Source organism: Bison bison, unplaced genomic scaffold, assembly GCF_000754665.1.
Source record: "Bison bison bison isolate TAMUID 2011002044 unplaced genomic scaffold, Bison_UMD1.0 scf7180017864374, whole genome shotgun sequence".
Lineage (NCBI taxonomy): Eukaryota > Metazoa > Chordata > Mammalia > Artiodactyla > Bovidae > Bison > Bison bison.
Window position 1 is genome coordinate 3434452 of NW_011494946.1, and position 23497 is coordinate 3457948.

At 45.9% G+C, this 23497-nt stretch overlaps 1 protein-coding gene across 1 annotated transcript in view; it reads left to right on the forward strand.

Annotated features, from left to right (window-relative positions):
• TBC1D5 (TBC1 domain family, member 5) overlaps positions 1-23497 on the forward strand; it is a 540661-nt gene that overhangs the window by 466999 nt on the left and 50165 nt on the right. Inside the window, exons 18-20 of the mRNA XM_010856750.1 lie at positions 772-1022; positions 5020-5085; positions 22709-22872. Coding sequence (XP_010855052.1) covers positions 772-1022; positions 5020-5085; positions 22709-22872 — 481 coding nt within the window. The remainder of the gene's footprint in view (positions 1-771; positions 1023-5019; positions 5086-22708; positions 22873-23497) is intronic.

The following is a 23497-nucleotide window of genomic DNA, read 5'->3' on the forward strand; positions in this document are numbered from 1 at the left end:
GCCGGGCCGGGTGAGAAGGTTCCGTCTGCCTTTTAACAAGTGTAGGCGGAACGCGTGGTGTGTGTTGGCAGCGGCGGGATGGAGACCAGCGTCCTTGTCTCCATGGCATTTTGTTGCACTGGGGAGCGAAGAAGGCGGACATACACCGGGCAGACCAGCAAAACATGTGGTGTTTTGGGAAGGGGACGCAGGGTCGCGGGAAGGGGGTGTGGAGGAGGGCGGCGGGGGGAGGGCAGACTCGGGTCTGGGGGCCCGACCCATGATGCACTGTGAGCTGGCTGCACAGCTGTCAGAGACGCTGCTGTTGCAGAATCGGGGGAGGTGCGGCCTTGGGGGAGACCTGTTCTCCCCTCGCTCCCCTTTGCGGCCACCAGGGCTCGCCCAGCCCTGACCGCCCCTTCGGAGCCCGCGTCGCAGGCGTCCGTCACCGCCTCCTTCTATGGCATGTGACGGACGCACTTCCTGCCTGGGCCCTCCAGGGGGAGCTGTGCTGTAGAGTGGTGGCGCCGCCACTGTTAGGGCCTGTTGAATAAAGGAGTGAAAAAAAAAAATTCCACAAGCCACATCTTCAAAAGTCTTGCAGTTGGACTGTTCTGTGGTCACTTTTAAGTTTCCATACCTCACTGTGTGTACCTGATCTCGTAAATGGCCCTTTTCAAAGCATGTGAACTATGTCTTTGCATCAACAGAACATGTGATACTCTGATACTAGAGAACAGTTGTTCTCTAATTTAAATAATGTGTCTCCACGTTTGTGTTTTTTTTTTATAGGACCAATGCCAAAGGCGCTCCCCTAAATATAAATAAGGTCTCGAACAGCCTGATTAACTTCGGAAGGAAGCTGATTTCTCCCGCAGCAGCCCCAGGCGGTGCCGGCGGCCCCGTGGCAGCGGGCGGTGCCGGCGCCCCCTCCCCGGCGGCAGCTCCCACCAGGACCTTGGCGGAGGCCCCCAGGCACGCTCTGCAGCAGCAGCAGCAGAGGCTGATGAAATCGGAAAGTATGCCCGTGCAGCTGAACAAAGGTAAGGGAGGACACTAGAACCTGGGCCTTCTCACCAGACTTCGAGGAACCACCATCCTAGGAGGAGGAACTAATGCAAAACTCAACTGTAAAACATGTTAGATTGTTTGTAAATGGGAATTTCAGATACTATACTCTTCTTAAGAACTTTTTATGAGCTAATTTGTTAAAGTACTTTCTTAACATTTCTGCCTCAGTGTGCTTGCATTTGAGTCGTGGTCACGCCCACAGAGCGTGGTGTGAACAGCAGAGAACTTGTCACAGCAGAGAGCTTGAGGCCTGTAGACCGAGGTCTCTGCCGACTGTGCAGTGATGCCTCTGGCTAGGAGAGCGTTGGCAAGGGCCGGGCGTGGGACCCTTGGGCTCTGCTGGTCCCAGCTTTCACCCCTGAGGTTGGTTCAGAGGAGGCAGGTCACCAGGTTTGCATCCCTCTCCCAGCTGCTGTACCATCGAGGAGCACGAAGCAGAGCCCCGAATAGGGGAAGGGGCAGACAGGATGTCTCGGGCAGCCAGGGCCCGTGTCTGCGTTGGTGCGCTGGGAGAGGCGGAGAGCGTGAGACGGACTCTCGGTGTGCGCGGCTCCGGGGCTGTGCCGGCGGTCTCCTGCCGCCGGGGCTCTGGGAGGCGCCCTCCACTTCGGTGGCTTCCCAGCACCTCACCCCGCTCGTTGTATTCGTAAGAGAGCCTTTTGGGTTCCTACCGAGAACCTTTTTCTTATATTTTCCACTTACCTCCAAAGAAGTGTGAATCAAGTAACCCGACTCATAGCCAGTTAGAAACGGCTACATTTATTTTTAGCTGTGAGGCTCTGCTGTCTGTATTCCGGAAGCACGAGATACTAACATGATGGCAGAAAATCTACAGGAATCAGTCCTGAGGCCTCACAAAGCCTGGAGTCTGTGGCCATTTAGTGTCAGAGCAGATATCCTCTTGACCCCTGCCTCATCCACGTTGTAAAGGAATCCCTTGGATTATAGCCAAGTTCAGTACCCAACACTCAGTGTTGACAGTAACAATAATATATTGAATCGTTAAATATTAAATATTAACCCATGTTCCATATACTTTAAGACGATTGCATCCAGCGTTATCAAAATTTTAATTACTGGTATTTAAACTGGTAAACTTAAGTTAAATGGACTTTATATGCCAGTGACAGAAAACAAACTGTGTGTGTTCAATAAGTGTGCTTCTATTAGTTACACTTATCTGTCGTTGCCTATATGAAGTATTAGACTTTATATGATTGCTGTTTAAATTTCTATTAGAATATTCCATTTACCTTACATAAGAACATCTTTTAATATTATTACACTCTTCTCTTTTTAATGTAGAGCTATCACACATGATTTAAAGAAAAGGAGAATTCAAATCCTTAACATATTGTAAATGTATTTTAATGCCAGGAGACATGCCCACTTCCAGGATGGAAATGAATGTTATTTTATATATTTCTTAATTGTACTGTTTTATTGTTCTAAACAAATATGATTTCAATATTGCTTTGATAACAAGCCATAGTTAGTAGTAATTCTAACTGATGGCAGGCAAATGAGTCAGAGAATCTCTTAATGCCGTAGCTTAAATTTTCTGAGGAACCAAGCCAAATGACTATAGAAATATAAAGTTGTGTCTCTAAGGAAATGTCAAGTATTAATATCACAGTGAGTGAGAAAGGAAGTACATGAGGACTGAACAATTGATGAAAACTAAGTCCCCAGTTATAGGGACGCAACAGAGCACTTAAGCAGAGCATTTGGAACAGGAGCATCGCTGGGGCATTCCGTAACCCATCCCTGTGCGAAACGGAAGTGATCTTGTTTGGCAGCTCTTCTTTTCATTTTTGGTTTATTCTTCTCATGTCAACCTACAGAAGGCTTCTCTACCTTCATATTAAAGATGGCTTGGTCTGTCAGGGCCCCTCCCTGAATAAAGGTTTTAATAAAATAGACCAAAAGGTGAAGAGAGCAGTTTGTACCAGTAGAAGTGCGGGTAGGTTGATCATTCATTTGCTCTCCAGTGAACCATAGGCAGAATCCTGAAACTTCTGACCCTTTTCCTCACCTGGAAAATAAGGGGTTTGAATTGACCCCTGGGGAGCATGCCAGCTCTAAAAACCTATGGTTCCTTAGATGAAAGGTGTGTTTGTTAACTCTCCTCCAGCGGCGGTTCTTTCTGCGGGCATTTCCCGCAAGTGTCCTTGCCATGCCCTGATGCTGACCTGAACCCGCAGGTGTGTCCCCTGGCCCCGGAGCGGGTGAGCACAGTGCCGACTCCTTCCCAAGCCTCGCGCTGGGATAGGCTTCTGACCGTCTCGGGACAGCCCTGTGCTTCGTGCCTTTTTAGTGCACTCTGTAGGAAAACTTGAACATTGTTTCGAAAAGTGGTTGTTTATGCAGTCAAAACCCTTATGGCTTTCATGGGTTAGTTAACTCTCGATTATCCCTGCTCATATAGAGGAAGAGTTCTGTGAGAAAGCCAGCATCCAAATGTCTGTTACTTGAAGTGCATTCTGCCGTGGGTATCTGTGTTGGGGGTGGGGTCCTGAAGGAAGGAGGGAGCACAGATGGTCCTCCAGCATTTTCCAGGTGACATCAATATTAAAATTAGCTTCAGTCTCTAAATATACATTAATAGGTGATCCAGAAGCTGCAGAGTAAAATGAGTAGCAAGCGTAAACTTGAAAATCTTCAAATGTATAGAAAATGAGGCACACTGCTTATCAGTGAATAGAGAGTTAACTGTATCAGGAAAATTCAGGACCTGGGAAGTCCCACTAAAAAAGTTGTTTATCAGTTATTTGGAGTATGTACCTATTTATAGATTTTATTTCAGCTATGGGAGAATATAAATGCATGTAAAATGCATGTACTGTTAATTGATAGGAATGGTCTAATTACAACCCAGTAATTTCCAGATGAGCTGTCTGTGCTGTAAATCATCATTGTAGCCAGTGGTCAAGGCACTGAAGGTTGTTACATAATTCAAAAATTGATTTTTTTTTTTTTTTTTGCTATTGTGTAGGAGCTACAGGGAAAGCAGATCTGTTAATTATGTGTTATCATACATAGGAAATGTGGTGCCTTTTACGAAGGCTTGTTTTTCAGCTTGTTAATCTCAAAATAGCATAAGGCTTCAGATGCTAACCTGTCCAGGAAGGCATTCGGCTGACAGTGGCTCTACTCCGTGGTGAGCTCTGCCACCCAGGAAGGAGATCAAAGACCCCAAAACCTTGCTTCTCAGTGGTCCTGCACCTCAAGTGCTTCTCAGCTTTTCCTTTTCCTTTCCTGTATTTTGAGAATGCACTCCCTTACCCTCCTTTTCCTTTGTATGTTTTCTGAGTTTGAGCACTTCTTTATTTTAAGCATTTACTACAGGTCCAATTTGTAATGAAATCTTGCCTATAGTAAGTATATCAAGTTTAAAGGGTATGCCGTTCACAGATTTATTTTTACATGTTGACATTTATAAGTGCATGTGGTAACTTATGAAATCTTTTCAGTACTTAATATGAAATTAGAACTTGTTTAGGTCTTTATCTTATCACTGAAGAAATTCGTTTCAAGTTTCGTTAAAAATAAATTTTGTCTGTTACAGGAGGAAATTGATTTTAAAGGAACATCTCTACTTCTTAATTAAATACGTACATACTTTCGGATAAATAATTTTTAAATAAGAAAATATAAAATCATGCTGTTATTTGTAGGAAAATGAAATCTGCTCAGCAGATTGATGGCTAGTTTCCTGTACTTTAGACCTGTAGAAACTTTTTTTTTTCTCAAGAAAAACAGGCACAAACACTTTTAAGAAACACTTTAACAATGAGTTCCTTTAAGAAATACTTTATATTAATTTTTCTAAGATTGTGTTATAGTTTGATTCACTGAACTTTTAGTAACTAGGTTGATAGGTAAAAAAGTATTATAGCATAAATATGAACGAAAAGTTAATTTATTTCCTCTTTATGAAATCTCATTATTTTTTCTTATGAAATCCAGGCGATGTAGTTACAGGAAGCGATGCTCAGGTTTCTGTTCCTGTCCAGACCCTAACTGACCTCCCAGGTACAGTTACCATGGCAACGCAGCATCTCTTTGCCTGCAGTCTCATTGCCTCCTCCCAAACTCCATTTTCCTTTTTGCCGCCCTCCATTCGTGCCGTCTGTCAGCTCACTGCACTGCTCAGCCACTGAGTGGCACTGTTGTTTAGGACAGAAAGTCCCCTCTCGTGTCATACCTTGCTAGCACCAAATCTGACTACAGTCTGTTTTTTATTATTTTTTTAATTGAGTTTGTACCAGTCTCTTTCCTTGCAGTAGATGGCACTCTAGATTTTGTGGTTCTTTTAACACCATATTTTAATTGACAGTTCATGCTGAGGTGTTTTTCAGTTGCAAAGGTGCTCTGTGATAGGATTTGACAGATTAGTTCTGAGGTTAGACATCTTAGATGCTGTGTATCTGCTTATTATTGTATGTATTAGCCAGAAGTACTTATTATATTTTACAGAGAAGAATTGCAACTTGATTTCAAAATTTGTTTCTAAGTACAGGCTTTGTATTATGAGTCATTTTAACAGAATTGGACTTCCCTGATGGCTCAGATGGCAAAGCATCTGCCTACAGTGTGGGAGACCTGGGTTCGATCCCTGGGTTGGGAAGATCCTCTGGAGAAGGAAATGGCAACCCACTCCAGTACCCTTGCCTAGAAAATCCCATGGACGGAGGGGAGTGGTAGACTACAGTCCATGGGGTCGCAAAGAATTGGACACGACTTAGCGACTTTCACTTCACTTCACTTTTAACAGAATTAGAGTTCAGCGTGACAAATCTCTATGTAGAGTAATTGGCAATGATCTAAAATAAAAAGACTATTTAAATATCATAACCATGTGTCCAAAATCTAGAAAAAGTTTATTTAAGAAATACAAAACAATAGTAATCCATATTCAGCACCTCCTATGGAATTTAGAAACATAAATATTTTAAATTGCTGCATTTATCTTTTATTACATAATCTTTTAAAATATCCTGTAGAGAGAAATTCTGTATTAAATGGAAGGCTAGACTAACTTTAAGAATCCTCCATTCAAATTCAGACTAAAAAGAGGACAGTATTAATAGAAATTCATATAATGTCTTCCTTAAAAATATCCACACAGTCATGCTGCTAGCATTAAACTGCTGTTCTAATAATGACATGTCTCCGTAATATCTGTACTTTTTAATAGCATAACAGAAAATAATATGTCATGGTTAGGACATGAGTGGTGTGTTGACTTAATGTGTTAAACAAACATACCATGGGACAGAGGGGTGTGATCTTGCTTCTGTATATAGTTCTGCGTTTCCCTGGTAGGGTTTCTGGCTGTGTTCTGGTAACTGAACCCGCTGACCTTTAGGGCTTTTCGAGCTCCGAGAGTCTGTGAAAGCTGCTGTTTACTCTGTTCAGTGACCTAAATAGTAATGCGGTGCTGTGGCGTAGCCAGTACAAGAGGCAGATCAGTGATTCTTCTTTCCCTTTGTCAGTTATTGCACTTACGTGGATGTTGATGTGATTTTCTGACCTGGTGAGAATTCACAGGACTTAAATTTGTTAACTTAAAAGCTTTTTTTCTTTTTTTGGCTGCACCACACAACTTGTAGGATCTTAGTTTCTTGACCAGGGATTGAACCTGGGCCCACGGCAGTGACAAGCATGAAGTCCTAACCACCGGACTGCCAGGGAGTTCGCCCCAGGCAACTGTCTAACAGGAGTTCTGTTACTGCAGGGTGAGTTTGCTGCAGAGTGTATCTCTGGCTGCGAAAGCCTGATGGGTTTATACCTGTGTGGAAAGAGAAAGCTAAAGGCTGCTTCCTGTTCTGACTTCTGCTTCTACACTCCTGCTCAGTCCGTGTTTTCCAGTAGACACGTGAACAGCATCCCTTTTTAAACAGACTCTTAAAGAAGGCGATGGCAGCATTTTGTTCAGATGACTTGCATTAGAGAAGTAGAATCGTCTCACTCACTCACTCAGCGAGTACTTGTTGAATCCCGCAGTGTGCCAGGCTCTGTTTTCATTGGTTCCTTGACCTTCCCTCCCGCTTCGCCAAGCTGCATGGGCATCACGGGTACTTCAGATGACTCGGGCAAGTCCACGTGGTCAAGAACCAGCTCTTTTGCTGAGCCCGTTCCCAGCAGGACTGTATCAGTCTCACAGGGAAGAGTCCAGCGGCTTGATGAGACACGAGGCAAGGTGAACAGCTTTCACCTGCAGTGGGCAGTGGGGCGAGCCCTGCCCCAGTTTGGAGAGGTCACTGTGGGTTTGCCTCAACCCAGCACACTTCCTGCAGAGTGTCAGAGAGCAAGGGGAGGTAGACAGGACCCAAAATAGTTAGTGGTGGCAACAGAAAGCTTTCTAGTAATCTCTGCTGGGGAGATTCTTGAGGCTCAGTAATCCCAGAAGCTGGAGAACCTCATCAGAGGTTCCAGACCCACAAGAATAGACACACTTTTCAGGGAGATAAAATATCATGTGGACTTTACCCGGTGTCTTTTTTCAGAGCGGTGGAGCATTTTTCAAGCAGAAATTGAGCAAATATCAATATGTGCAATAATTCTTTAATTGTAGGTAGTCTTTTTTTATCATGAGGTCTTATATCTGTATCGTTGCCTTTTAACACACAATAATTATATGGGTTTTATTTTTTTGAAGAAAATTACAAATATAAAGCGATATCTCACAATCCAGGCCATTAAATAATTTTTGGAAAATTGTTGGAAAGATCCATTTTCCTCAGTGTAGGTTGCAGTCATAAAAGATATGCCACAGGAGAGTTTATTCTTTTGTCGACTTAACTCAAAGAGTTTTCTTCAAAATTATCTTAAGAAATAGCACATATGCCCCCAGGAGCTTTTTTTGAGAGATACTTAGGAATTATTAATTCATAAACTTAAAATTCAGAAAACGAAGATCATGGCATCTGGTCCCATCACTTCATGGGAAATATATGGGGAAACAGTGTCAGACTTTATTTTTTTGGGCTCCAAAATCACTGCAGATGGTGACTGCACTCATGAAATTAAAAGATGCTTACTCCCCGGAAGGAAAGTTATGACCAACCTAGACAGCATATTAAAAAGCAGAGACATTACTTTGCCAACAAAGGTCCGTCTAGTCAAGGCTATGGTTTTTCCAGTGGTCATGTATGGATGTGAGAGTTGGACTGTGAAGAAAGCTGAGTGCTGAAGAATTGATGCTTTTGAACTGTGGTGTTGGAGAAGACTCTTGAGAGACCCTTGGACTGCAAGGAGATCCAACCAGTCCATTCTGAAGGAGATCAGCCCTAGGATTTCTTTGGAAGGAATGATGCTAAAGCTGAAACTCCAGTACTTTGGCCACCTCATGTGAAGAGTTGACTCATTGGAAAAGACTCTGATGGTGGGAGGGATTGGGGGCAGGAGGAGAAGGGAACGACAGAGGATGAGATGGCTGGATGGCATCACTGACTCGATGGACGTGAGTATAAGTGAACTCAGGGAGATGGTGATGGACAGGGAGGCCAGGCGTGCTGTGATTCATGGGGTCGCAAACAGTCGGATGCGACTGAGCGACTGATCTGATCTGATTCATGTTACAGATATGAGTAAATATACATAAATGTATATGCATGTTTATCATTATGCATATTATCAGGTTTTTCCTTTTCCATTGTCGTTTATCACAGCATATTGAATATAGTTCCCTGTGCTGTACCATAGGGCCTTGTTTATCCATCCTGTAGATAATAGTTTGCATCTGCTCATCCAAACTCACAATCCATCCCTCCCCTGCACCCAACGCTGGCAACCACAAGCTTGTTCTCTGTATCTGTGTTGTAGATAACTTCATTTGTGTCATATTTGAGATGCCACATGTAAGCAATGTCATATGATGTTTGTCTTTTTATTTCTGACTTAGTTTGCTTGTACTTCCCTGGTGGCTCAGACGGTAAAAGCATCTGCCTACATTGCAGGAGACCCGGGTTGGATCCCTGGTTTGGGAAGATCCCCTGGAGAAGGAAATGGCAGCCCACTCCAGTATTGTTGCCTGGAAAATCCCATGGACAGAGGAGCCTGGCAGGCTGCAGTCCATGGGGTCGCACAGAGTCGGACACGACGGAGCGGCTTCACTGTCACTTCACTTAGTTTGCTTAGCTTGATAATCTGTAGGTCCATCCATGTTGCCACAAATGGCATCATTTCGTTACTTTTATGGCAGATGTCACCATCTTAGTTTTTTGAATGCTGAGTTTTAAGCCAGCTTTTTCACTCTTCTCGCACCTACATCAAAAGGCTCTTCAGTTCCTCTTTGCTTTCAGCCATAAGGGTGGTGTCATCTGCATATCTGAGGTTATTGATATTTCTCCTGGCAATCTTGATTCCAGCTTGTGCTTCTTCCAGCCCAGCGTTTCTCATGATGTTCTCTGCATATAACTTAAATAAGCAGGCTGACAATATACAGCCTTGACGTACTCCTTTCCCAATCTGGAACCAGTCTGTGGTTCCATGTCCAGTTTTAACTGTTGCTTCCTGACCTGCATACAGATATCTCAGGATACAGGTAAGGTGGTCTGGTGTTCCCATCTCTTGAAGAATTTTCCACAGTTTATTGTGATCTACACAGTCAAAGGCTTTGGCATAGTCAATAAAGCAGAAGTAGATGTTTTTCTGGAACTCTCTTGCTTTTTTTATGGTCCAACAGATGTTGGCAATTTGAACTATGGTTTCCTCTGGCTTTTCTAAATCCAGGTTGAACATCCAGAAGTTCACGGTTCACATACTGTTGAAGCCTGGCTTGGAGAATTTTGAGCATGACTTGGTTAGCGTGTGAGATGAGTACAGTTGTGTGGTAGTTTGAGCATTCTTTGGCATTGCCTTTCTTTGGGATTGGAATGAAAACTGACCTTTTCCAGTCCTGTGGCCACTACTGAGTTTTCCATATTTGCTGACATATTGAGTGCAGCATTTTCACAGCATCGTCTTTTAGGATGTGAAATAGCTCAGCTGGAATTCCATCATCTCTACTAGCTTTGTTCGTAGTGACTTTGCACTCCTTGACTTTGCACTCCAGGGTGTCTGGCTCTAGGTGAGTGACCACTCCATCGTGGCTATCTGGGGCATTCCATTGTATGTATGTATCACATCTTCCTTATCCCTTCATCCATGGATGGACATTTTAGGTTGTTTCCATGTCTTGGCTATTGTAAATAGTGCTGCTGTGAACATAGGGGTTTGTTTGTTTAATAAAACAAGGTTGAAAAGGATAAAAATTCTCTCTTCCCACTTAACCACTGTTAATGTAAAACTAAAGTGCACGTAACATTAGACAGTCCCAGTTAACTAAAGGGAAAAAAGAAACAGCTTCTTTTTCTCCTCGCACTTCCTTTTGCCAGCCCATTTCACTACAGGTATCCATTGTTAAGTTTCTTATAACTCCTTCTAGGAGAAAGAAAAAATATTTTAAACTAAGGGGTAACACATACCTCACGTTAATATGCTAACAGTTCATGTCTGGAGATGACTTCACTGTGGACCCTCATGATGAAAGCAGAACCTGTGCCGTGCAGGTGACAAGCAGTAAGTGGCTGGGACAGAGAAGAGGAAGGCCAGAGCCGCTCAGGCAGGACGCAGTGCAACAGGACGGAGAGCCTGCTCCTGCCCGCAGGAAGGACTGCAGAGCCTAGAGGCTGTCCTGGAAGATGGCCATGCATCAGTCCCTCTGGGTGCTGTTGAAAAATGAGAGTCCTGAAGCAGAACAAGCAGTTCCACTGCCTTCTAAGTAATCGCTTTAAGAAGACAGAGGAATACAGAATATGTAAAACAAAGTAAGGAGACTCATCAATTAACCAGAACATGCCTCTATTTTGGGAAGACTTACTCCAAAGACACTGAATGAATGAGTTGTTGGATAGAGAACAAGGTCAGAGTTAGCCCTTTGCCACCAGAAGACCTCATTCCACGTTTCTTTCATTTGAAGTCGCATTTGCTACAGCCCTTTCTAGGGGAGCAGGGTGATGAATCTGTGCTCAGCATGGGCTCTGGAGTCAGGCCTGGGTTGGAATCCGGCCTTAGTCACTGCCTTGCTGGATGCCCCACGGAGGCTGCTTGACCTCTCATCTATAAAGAGAGAGAGAAGGGACAGCTGCTCTGGCGGGGGGGGGGGGGGGCAAAGTACCCCCCACGCCTGTCCGTCGTGCGGACTGGAGGGGGCCTCCTCTCATCTGTAGAGAGAGAGAAGGGACAGCTGGGTCGGGGGCGGAACCCCACACCTGTCCTGTCGTAAGAACTGGAGGGTGCTGCCTCTGATCGGTAGAGAGAGAAGGGACAGCTGCTTCAGGGGTGGTGGGCGGCACCCCATGCCAGTCCATCGTGAGGACTGGAGGGGGCCGCCTCTCATCTGTAGAGAGAGAACAGGGACAGCTGCTTCAGGGGTGGGGGGCGGCACCCCACGCCTGTCCGTCGTCAGGACTGGAGGGGGCCGCCTGCTCGGGCAGTTATGGTGGTGGGGTCACTGTGTGCCATCCTCAAGTGCCTCTCAGGCTGTCAGAGTGAGCCGTATGAAGGAAACAACTCAACGCCTCTGTCTTGTCTTAATAATATGTCCTGACGATCTGAACCCCACGTTTGCACTTTGGCACGCCAGCCCTGGCTGGGACCGCGCCCGGCGTCTCTGGCCGGGCTGGAACCGGGTGGGTTGCAGGCGCTGCAGGTCCTTTGCCCTCCTGCGGCACCAACGTGGTTTTTGAGGAGCAGACCAGAGCCCTCTTCCGTCTGTCGCTCAGGTCTGTGAGGTCGTACTGTGTCACCAGGCGGGGACCAGTTGCGTCCTGTGTGCTCCAGGGTCACCGTGGGACGTCCAGGCGACCCCCTTTCTGTGACCATAGCGCTGGGCTTCCTGGAGGCCTGGCCCTTCCCTATCCTCTGAGCCGGGCTTCCCACCCGCGACCCCTAGAATTCCCAGCCTCCTGAATGTGTTGCCTTGGGTGTCCTGTGTCCAAATCCCCAGCTGGTCTCAGGTTCATGGGGTTCTGCCCGGCCATTTAGGAATACCACTCATGTTCTTGTTTCCTGTTGAGTTTAGTGAGAGAAAGCTCACGAGAATATCGCGCATGGGGCATCGTAGGAGCTTCACGTGCATCCCTCCCTCCTCTCCTCTCCTTTCCTCTCCCCAGCCACCCTGTAATCGGGGTCCCCACTAATGCTGGAGCAGCTCCTTCAGTGAACTTGGCTCTTGACAGATAAGCTCCATCGACACATAGCCCATGGGACCCAGAACATTTATTGAATGTTTCAGAGCGGCCTGTGCTCAGAGCCCGTTAGCCCAGGTCTGTGGGCGCCCCCCGAGCAGGTGGCCATGGTGGCCATGGGCCCGTTCAGGAGAGTGGGTCTGAGGCTGGGGGGCAGCCCATGCCCGCCTGTGCTGGGTCGGGGGTGCCCGGTGTGCTGCAGATGGTCTGCGTGTGCTGAGTCCGTCGCAGACGCTCAGACCACACTGAGCCCTTCCCACGTGTCCGCCGTGGGCACCCAGCACATGTGAAGGGCTCACTTCCCCAAGGAGGAGACTGTGGCCTATGGAGGGTCAGGGACTTGAGGGGCCCCATGGCTAGACAGCAGCCAAGTCAGACTGGACCCCAGCTGTGTCCGGCTCAGCAGGTGTGGATCTGAGGGATTCTACTTGGCAAGCCACTCGTGTGTTGCCCACGACCGCCCCAGCTTTAGCTGAAGCCCTGAGATCTCTCACGGGCCCAGCGCAGGAGGCGCCTCGTCCAGCCTAGCTCCGGTCATCCTGAGCCCATGTCCCTGCAGTCCCACAGGGCTGCTGACCGGAGCGGCCAGGCCCCTGCCTGAGGACACGCTCTGCTGGGCCCAGCTGCCCTGTCCTCACCCCACCTTCCCTCCGTCCCTCCTTGCCCCAGAGCCGGATGACCGGGAGGACAGAGCCCACACTGAGGGTGCCAGCAGCTTCTGAAAGGAATGTGTGTGCTCCCGTCCCCTGGGCCTGCGCCCCTCCTCCCCAGCACGCGGGTGGCAGGGAGCCCCGAGGGGTCCATCAGGCTTTGTCTCATCGAGGTGTGCCCAGTAGTCTGCCTCCAAAATACTGTGTTTCCTGCAGAAAACTGACCTTCCCTGAATCACCACCCCCAACTCTAAAGATGTAGCTCCCAGTCTGATGGCCTGAGACAGGATCAGGTGGTCCCTCCTCAGTGCTTTCGTTGGCGGGGGTTGTAGGTTAGTCGGTGTGTGTGCGAGGCCTCATGTCTCCTGAGCTGGTGTTTCAGGAGCTCCTGTGGGTCCGTCCTCGGGGCCGGCAGACTTTCTAGACACATTTCCTACCGTCAGCCCGCACAGGGCTTGTTCCCCGATGTTTGAAGGAAAGACTGCGCATGCCTGCTGTGGCTTGAGACTATTTAGTATATTCAAGAGTGACTTACCGTATAATTATGAAACGCCGTTCTGGGTCAGGACTTCAGAGCTTTGTAGGATGCTTTTGGGGGTGTGCCCTAAGGAGCGCACTGAATCCACGAAGAGTCAAAGCAGCAGCCTTGAGCTGCGGGAGGGGGTGAACTCCCTGCCGTTGCTGCTGGGACCCCTGAGGCCAGGACAGCGCTCAGAGGCCGTCGTGAGAGGGGACCAGCCCGGGCCTCTGTCAGCCCAAACCAGCCCCGGGTGCAGCTGTTCCCGGGGAAGGGGCATGCTGTTGGCAGAGCAGTTCTTTTCAGCTGGGGCTGTCTGCAGAGAGGAAGCCACAGGGGCCGTCGGCATCTGAGAGAAAACGTGCCTCAGTCCTGCTGGAGTCCTGCCCAGCTCTGCGTGGTGAACAGTGTGCCTCCAGGCGTGAGCGTCAGGCCCCGGCGCCCAAGGAACGGACAGCGAGCCTCGGGCCCTGGTACCCGCACACGTGGTGAGGGAGCCTCAGGCCCCGGCACCCGCGCACGTGGAGCGCGCCTCAGGCCCCGGCACCCACACAGACGAGCGTTGGTCCTGTCAGTTAGAACGCCGTGCAGCTTACGGGCTGCAGGCCTGTTGACGCGGACTCCTCGGCCGGGATCTGTCCGGCGAGGCCTGGCTGGAGAAACGTCTCATCCGTGCCCCGACGTTGTCCTGAGCCTGTGTGCTAGCCCTGGAAAGGGCGGAGGGGCTGAAGGCCCTTCCTTCCGTCTCACGTGCTGGTGACTCCAGCTTCTTGAGGTCTAAATGTTTCCGTTCTCACAGGGTACAGAAACGTTAGCCAGTTTCTGTAACAGAGGAGAAATGTATTTTAGTACAGTTTTTATATGCGATACATGCCACATAGTACTTTATTAATACTACCACCAGTTTGGAATTTGTTCATTCTGAGATAAATTCTGAAAAGAGCTGACTTAACGTTATCTCTGAAACGATAGTTGGCCAGGCAGAATAAAAGCTACAGAAGAAACTTACGGAGAACAGAACTTCCAAATCCTCTCTGGATTGGATAACTGGATACATATTCCCACACAGTAAATGACTGATAAGCTGATTTATTAAAGCAGGTAATCAAAAGATTTCGCCTAGGTATGTCATTATCTTATTTTGTTAGGATGGTTATTATATGTAACAGTCTACATGTGAAAAAATTTGGAAATTTAGACTGCTAAGTGGATTACACCTGGGCTGTCCAGTGTGGTATCTGTTCACTACATGGGGCCTTGGAGCACTGCAACGGGTGTGCACTGGGTTTTCAAGACTTAGTTTGAAAAAACGAGTGTGAAATATCTCAGTTGTTTTATTTTGATGACATGTTGGAATGATCATAGTTTGGATGTTTGGTGAAGTAAAAAAATTACTTAAATTAGTTTTACTTGTCTTTAGTATTTAACTGTGGATACTAGAAAATTCAAACGACACATGTGGCTTGGACTGTTTCTGCCGAGCAGCAGCAGTGCAGTCATTGCCCTGATGGTCTTCCACGTGCAACATCAGCAGAGGTTGACTGTCACCCTGCCATGTACCACCACCCAACAGGAGAAGCTGTGACGGGCGCAGCCCCTGCCCTTCCTGAAATCTGGTCTGTAATGTAAGCAGGAGCACTCTAATTGAATACAAGAGACCTGACTATCCATTTGTGTTTCCAGGAAAAAGCATTTCAAAATGTGTATATATCCTAACAAGAGTAGACAGGCCTCAGCCACTCCCCAAATCAAGTGGCTCCTTAGAGTCACCCTCTCTGATACAGAAATGCAATAACGTGTTGGTTTAGTCTCTTAAGTTTGGACAAACTGTATGATACTGCTAGCTGTATATGTAAGCACTATTTCCTGGGCATAGAATCGATTAAACTCTGTAAGCCTCAGTTTTCTCATAATGTCACTAGGATCAAATGATATAGAGTGTAAAGGTCCGTACATGTGCATGGACTAACGTTTTGTAAACATCACTCTGCTGAGGTGTATTTTAATTTTCTGATTTCTTCTTTGGGTAGCCAGACTAGGGAAGTATGCATGTAGTGAAGGTTTAGGGATGGTACATGGCTATAGGACAGATAAAATCTAAAATCCGAGTTTTCTTGATTTTATTATAATTTCAACATGGAAACAGTTGATTTCTATAATAGGGATCACTTAAGACTTTTTTCCCCTTGATAATGTTTGTGTGTGTGTGTGTGTGCACACGCAGGCATCATGTCTTGACTTTTTGCCACCCCATGGACTGTAGCTGCCAGGCTTCTCTGTCCATGGAATTTTCCAGGCAAGAATACTGTAATGGGTTACCATTTCCTCCTCCAGGGGATCTTCCCAACCAGGGGTTTGAACGTGCTTCCCTACCATCTATCCTGCATTGGCAGACTGGTTCTTTAACACTGCGCCACCTGGGAAACCCAATAATGTTTGTAATTTCTTTTAAATGGAAAATTTTCCAAGCAGATTTGATGGAACTTTACTTTATATTATAAATGCCTGACAGATAGAGATACCCCTACCTTATTTTCAGACTAATCAAAAAAACTAAAATTTTATAAGATTTGATATACATAATTGCTTACAACTATTTTTTTTTTTTTTTTGGAAGATAAATTGGGAGGAGGGAGTTGTTGTAGTCCACAAAATTCTAAGTTTTTGCAGGAGTATAATAAATGTAAATGAATCTACCTGGTATTTTAACATAACTTGGAATCTGAACTATCATGCTAAATGATGAGATGCTAGAGATCATTGTTACTATTCAGTCGCTCAGTCGTGTCCGACTCTTTGCAACCCCATGGACTGCAGCACCCAGGCTTCCCTGTCCTTCACCATCTCCCAGAGTCCACCCAAACTCATGTCCAGTGATGCCATCCAACCATTTCATCCTCTGTCGTCCCCTTCTCCTCCTGCCTTCAATCTTTCCCAGCATCAGGGTCTTTTCTAATGAGTCAGCTCTTCAAATCAGGTGGCCAGAGTATTGCAGCTTCAGCTTCAGCTTCAGCATCAGTCCTTCCAGTGACTATTCAGGACTGATTTCCTTTAGGATGGACTGGTTGGAGCTCCTTGCAGTCCAAGGGATTCTCAAGAGTCTTCTCCAACACCACAGTTCAAAAGCATCAGTTCTTTGGTGTTCAGCCTTCTTTATGGTCCAACTCTCACATCTGTACATGACTACTGGAAAAGCCACAGCCTTACCTGGACGGACCTTTGTTGGCAAAGTGATGTCTCTGCTCTTTAATATGCTATGTAGGTGGGTCATAACTTTTCTTCGAAGGAGCAAGAATCTTTTAATTTTGTGGCTGCAGTCACCATCTGCAGTGATGTTGGAGTCCAAGAAAATAAAGTCAGCCACTGTTTCCATTGTTTCCCCATCTATTTGCCATGAAGTGATGGGACCAGGTGCTATGATCTTTGTTTTCTGAATGTTGAGCTTTAAGCCAACTTTCTCATTCTCCTCTTTAACTTTCATCAAGAGGCTCTTTAGTTCTTCACTTTCTGCCATAAGGGTGGTGTCATCTGCATATCTGAGGTTATTGATATTTCTCCTGGCAATCTTGATTCCAGCTTGTGCTTCTTCCAGCCCAGCGTTTCTCATGATGTTCTCTGCATATAACTTAAATAAGCAGGCTGACAATATACAGCCTTGACGTACTCCTTTCCCAATCTGGAACCAGTCTGTGGTTCCATGTCCAGTTTTAACTGTTGCTTCCTGACCTGAATACAGGTTTCACAGGAGGCAGGTAAGATGGTCTGGTATTCCCATCTCTCAGAATTTTCCACAGTTTGTTGTGATACACACACTCAAAAGCTTTAGCCTAGTCAGTGAAGCAGAAACAGATGTTTTCCTGAAATTCTCCTGCTTTTTCTATGAGCCAACGGATGTTGGCAATTTGGTCTCTGGTTCCTCGACATCTAAAGATGGTTCCTCTGCCATCTAGAGATCATAAATAGAGTATGCTGCTGCTGCTGCTGCTGCAAAGTCACTTCAGTTGTGTCCGACTCTGTGCGACCCCATAGACAGCAGCCCACCAGGCTCTGCCGTCCCTGGGATTCTCCAGGCAAGAACACTGGAGTGGGTTGCCATTTCCTTCTCCATTGCGTGGAAGTGAAAAGTGAAAGTGAAGTCGCTTAGTCGCGACCGACTCTTGGCGACCCCATGGACTGTAGCTCACCAGGCTCCTCCATTCATGGGATTTTCTAGGCAAGAGTACTGGAGTGGCTTGCCATTGCCTTCTCCAAAATAGAGTATAATTTTTTAAAAGAAGAAGGAGTAATAATGAGAATTTCCCACTTATTTAACAACTCTGGAGATGAGAGGTCTGACTTCAGTCTCGCCAAGATAAAGCCGAGGCATCAGGGGGCCTTTGGGGGAGAATCGTTTGTGCTATCGGCAGTATTCAGTTCCTAGTGACTGTAGAGCCGGGGTCTCCATTTCCCCACTGGCTGTCAGTGGACGCCATTCCCAGCCCTCAAGGATCCACACTGCCTCGTTTCCCTTTCTCCATCTTCACAGCCAGCACCAGCAGGTCAGCTCTCTCTGTCCCCAGCCGCCTCATTTTCCGTAGTCACATCTCTGCTTTTGTTTCACTGTAAGGACCCCTGTCCACACTAACCCACATGGCCACCCAGGTCACTCTTCCCAGCTCAGACTCTTAAGTCAGGCCTACAGCGCTGCTTCTGCCCTGTAAACTAGCACACTTACAGACCCCAGACATTAAGGGCATAGGCTTTATTCCACCTGCCATGGCTTTGGGGGGGAAGGTATGAATTCTTAAATTTGACCCAGGAAGAAGTAGGAAACTTTAATGGAGGAATTAATGTAGAAAAACGTCTAAAAGAGCCGTTACAGTAATAACTTCAAAAAGTCACCGGCACCAGCAGATGTTATAGGTGAATGACCCAAATTTTGAAGGATGGATAAATTTGGTTGTATAAACTTAGGAAAAGGTGGAAAGTTTGTCATTTCATTTTGTGAAAAAGACATGTTCTTGTGAATCAAAATGCTTTGATTTCTTAGATTCCTTTTTGTCTGTGGACTTTTAGAAGTAATTTAAAACTCAAAGCTGAGCAAACATTCCTTCTGTTTTAGCTGTATCTTCCACCACCCCAAGGCAATAAAAGCTTCTCAAGGAGTGCAGTTCCAAGGAACAAAGAGAAAATACTCATTTTGGAAGAAGAAAAGCCTAGGTTTATAGCATCTGCTTAAATTGTTTCCCACTTTACCATCTTGGGTAAGAAATGCCTTCCTTGCAGGACCCTGAAAACAGAATCCAAAAAGAAAACGTAGACACACACACATATATACAAAGGGGCTATGTTCCAGAATTTAAGAAGAACTCCATTAAGACCTTTTTTTAAAATAAAACTAACAGAGACAATTCACATAGGACCTTCAGAAGATGGCCTAGATTAATATGTTGAGAGTGTTTTTTTTTTTAAGATATTCACCCTCACTAGTTATCAAGAAACCTTAACTAACATAATGAAGCCCTCCTTCCATCAGATTAACCAAGCAAATAAAAATTTAATGCATCATGTTACTTTTACGCCTGCTGCTGCTACTGCTGCTAAGTTGCTTTAGTCGTGTCCGACTCTGTGCAAACCCATAGACAGCAGCCCACCAGGCTCCCCCGTCCCTGGGATTCTCCAGGCAAGAACACTGGAGTGGGTTGCCATTTTCTTCTCCAATGCATGAAAGTGAAAAGTGAAAGTGAAGTCAGTCGCCAGTCGTGTCCGACTCTTTGCGACCCCATGGACTGCAGCCCACCAGGCTGCTCCGTCCACGGGAGTCTTCAGGCAAGAGTACTGGAGTGGGGTTCCATCGCCTTCTCCTACTTTTACACTTAGGTATAGACATATACACATATATTTATGTTAAAATCCTGCATGTGTGTGTATTGGTCGCTCAGTCGTGGACTCTTTGTGAGTCCAAGGACTGTAGCTCACCAGGCTCCTCTGGAGTGGGTTGCCATGCCCTTCTCCAGGGGATCTTCAGGACCCAGGGATTGAACGCAGGTCTGCATTGTGGGCAGATTCTTTATCTCTGTCATTTGAGCTTTCCAGGAAGCCCATGTTAAAACCCTAGGAGAAAGCAATTTGGAACTGTTTATCTAAATTGGAATGTACATGCCATTAGACATAGCAGTTCTACATATATAAATCTATCTTATAGAAATAATTAACTCTATCTAAAGATGCACCTCTCTAGAGTGTTGTCATTTTGTTTGCAAAGGTGGAAAATTAGAAAATCGCTAAGTATTTAGGAACACTACGAATTTTTTCTCTTCACATTCCTTAAAAAGGGTAAGGCTGATTTTTATACAAATCAAAGGTAAATTTTTATGACCAAGTAAGTCCAAAAAGTAAGTTACAGAGGGGTGTTCTTTTGGAATGATGGGAGAAGGACCTCTGAAAAATCTGTTTCTCCACAAATAAACAGCAGTCACAGCAGAAACGCCAAAGTCGACCTGTTCAGAACTCTGACGGGTAAAGGGCTGAGTCAGTGTGAGGAGCGTCTGTTCAAGAAAAACTGGCTCAACCTCAGTGATAATAGCATGCTTTGTACCATTTAACTCTCCCTGTTGCCACCCAGATCTGCCATAGCCTTTGTTGACCAGCAGCCTTGCAACCACTGGGGAAAAAGAAGGAATCTAGAATACCCCAAAAGTCCCATCCGCAGTAAATGGTCACTAGTTCCAGCAGCTCCCGCAAAAAAATCTTGTTCTTAGGGCTTGTCTTTATTTGACTTTGATCAGAACTCACTTGGAGAGAAACCCTATCCACAGAACATCCATCAGAAATAGTCAGTGGTCCTTACTGAACATCACAGCTGCCCAAGGCAGAAACGGTGCAAACCCGAGAGTGACCAGAAGCTTAACAGGCAAACCAGAGGCTAGCAAGAGACCCAGAAGGGAAATCTAAAGAATGGGCTGTCCACTGAGCGTGTGGAAAGCGCCAGGATGTTCCTAGGAACTTAGAAGGCCACACACATGCAGGACTGTGCACAAGCCCAGGGATGACCTAAGAAACTCAGTCTGTCAGATGAACTTGAGTCTCTGCATAGACAAGAAGGAAGACTGGGTGTGGACCGCAAACTGCCTGAACGCAGGCCCAAAGCTCCCGGCAGGGCTCAGATGCTGGTTCAAGGAGTTTAAGGAAAGGGAATTCCTGCCCCTTACCTGACCACTTAGCTAACCGAGCAAAGACTTCAGGAGCACACAAAGCAAGGAATATAGACTTTACAGAATTAGTTTAGGGAAGTCACTTAAAAAAAAAAAAAAACTGACAAGAAAACAAATCTGGACATTGGGATGGGAGGCACTCAGCTCTCGTCACCGTCTAACGTTAAAGCACTTGCAGTTACACTTGATCCCTCCCTTCCTCTCATACCCTTGATGGATCTGTCAGTAAATCTAGTCAGCTTTGTGTAGAATCTGACCACTTCTCACCACCAAGCTACGATCAGTTGGCTGACTTGGATTTTTTCAGTAGCAAAATTGTCCCCCCCGCCCCCGCCTTCTTTTTTGTTTTTTTTGGCTCTTTCCCATTCCTAAACTGTTCCCAACACACCTGTCAGAGGTATCTTTTGAAAATTAAGTCATGTCATGTCATGCCCCTGCCCAAGTCCTCTAGCTGCTTCCACTGGCTTCCCTTCTCAGAGTAAAAGTCATCAAAACTCTACAGATCCCCCACTGCTGGATGCCCTGCTGGCTCCCAGACCTCAGCCCACTCCTCAGGCTTAGCTTTAGCCACACTGGCTACTCTGCTGATCCTCCAAACCACTGGGGCCTGCTTGGGGCCTTGGTACCTGCTGGCCCTCGTATTATCTGCAAAGCTGGTATTTTCCCTTCTCTGAGTTTTTGCCCAAAAGTTCTGCACCTCAGATCTCGGTGATGCCTTTCCTGACCATCCTGCTGCAAACTCCACACCTTCTTCAGACACTCTCAGTCCCCTTTTCTGCTTTATTTGTGCCCACCATGTTTTCTGCCATGTGATGCCATGTAAAATCATACATATGTTTTGAATGTATATGTCTGTCTCCCCTCAGTAAAAACTGAGCACCTTGGGGAGTGGGATTTCTGCCGGTTTAGTTCCTACTGTGTTTTTGTGCCCCTGAGTGCCTGGTGCTCATCATTAGGCCCTTGGTTACTGTGGGTGAATGAACGAATGAAGGAGTGAGTGCACGCCGGGCGCTGTGCCAGGCCCATAAGTCCCCGTCACAGCCTTCCGGAAGTGTCCCCGTGGGGCCCACGAGCCCTTCGTGGCTCTGGTTGCACTTGTCCTCCAGCCCAGCAGGACTTTCTGGGCCCGTGCTCCTGTCTGGGAGCCTCTCCGCCCCGGAGCCTGTGGGGAAGGCCCTTCGGGAGTCACAGATGCCGCACTGCAACGCGGGGACCAGTCTGGACATGGACGGCTGTGTGAGCCCACATCCTGTCCCTCTCCAGATGCTGCTCCCTTGGCTTGGGGGTAGCAGTGTCCCTGTTTTGCAATCAATGAAAATGAAAGAGGCTTTTAGAAAAACCAGTGGAGGATTTTTTTTTTCAATTTATTAATAATATAATCACCACATCATTGTTTCTTATTATTAAGAAGGGCTTAATAATAGAAGGGCTTCCCTGATAGCTGAGTTGGTAAAGAATCCCCCTGCAAAGCAGGAAACTCAAGATCCACTGGAGAAAGGATAGGCTACCCACTCCAGTATTCTTGGACTTCCCTAGTGGCTCAGCTGGTAAAGAATCCACCTGCAGTGCGGGAGACCTGGGTTCAATCCCTGGGTTGGGAAGATGCCCTGGAGAAGGGAAAGGCTACCCACTCCAGTATTCTGACCTGGAGAATTCCATGGCCTGTATAGTCCATGGGGTCGAAAAGAGTCGGACACAACTGAGTGACTTTCACTTTCACTTTCTATTATTAAGGGTGATAACATTAGTAAGGAAGAATCCAGTCATTTAATCCATGATTTCTGAAATTGGATTTTTTTTTCATTTTTTTGATATATGTACACACTCAGACCATTGTAGTATAAATAATTTATAGAAAACTCTAGCAGTCCTTCATTGTTTTAAAAAATGGACAGCTATTCTGATACATAAAAATGCATGCATCTTAATACTCCATGGAGTCATTATGTTGATGGTGTGCATAAAGAAGCATCATAATATTGATCATTTATTACAAGCAGTAAATTCAGTAGCCGTGAAAGCGTCTGGTGTTTCATTATTGCTACTGAATTTTTCTTCTAGGACAAAGTTCTAAAAACATCAGTTCCTCTCCGAGCATTGAGAGTTTGCCTGGAGGGAGAGAGTTCACTGGCTCCCCACCTTCATCTGCTGCTAAGAAGGATTCCTTTTTCAGCAACATCTCCCGATCGCGCTCACACAGCAAAACTATGGGCAGGAGAGAATCTGTGAGTATTTTAAGGACAGTTTTCTTTTTATTCTTCATTTTCCTCTAAAATGCCTCATTTGTGAAAGCCTCTTTTAATGCCTAGTTATATAAAGTTCTTAAAATCATTATGGACTAAAATGAAATATTTCATCAAAAACATTTTGATTATTATAATTTGGTAACATTTTAGGGCTGCCGTCTGCATTATACGGGGTTGGGGACAAGGTGATATAGTAGCGATTTAGAGTAAGAGGAGCCTAAATTTTCATGCTTTTCTCCTTTTTCGCCAAAGCCTGTGTTGTCTTCTAAAATGTAACGATTATCATTATAACAAACCGTAGAATAAGATACTTTAAACAGACCAAGCTGTTTGTGTTGTGTTGATAGCCACCAATGCCATTTGTATGCATTACTCAAAATCATATAGCTAGTACATATCAACTACCTAAAAAAAATCTGGTTTCTAAAAAAATTTAAGTCACCTTCACAAGAACTAAAATATTTATCACATTTTATAGCTAATTCAACATGATATTCTAATATGAAGAATTCCACTGCCCACTGGAAGAGGATGTAAATGTGAGGCCTTACAGAAAGGGGTCTGGATGTGGCTGAAAGGGAGCTGAGACGGCACAGTAAGGCTG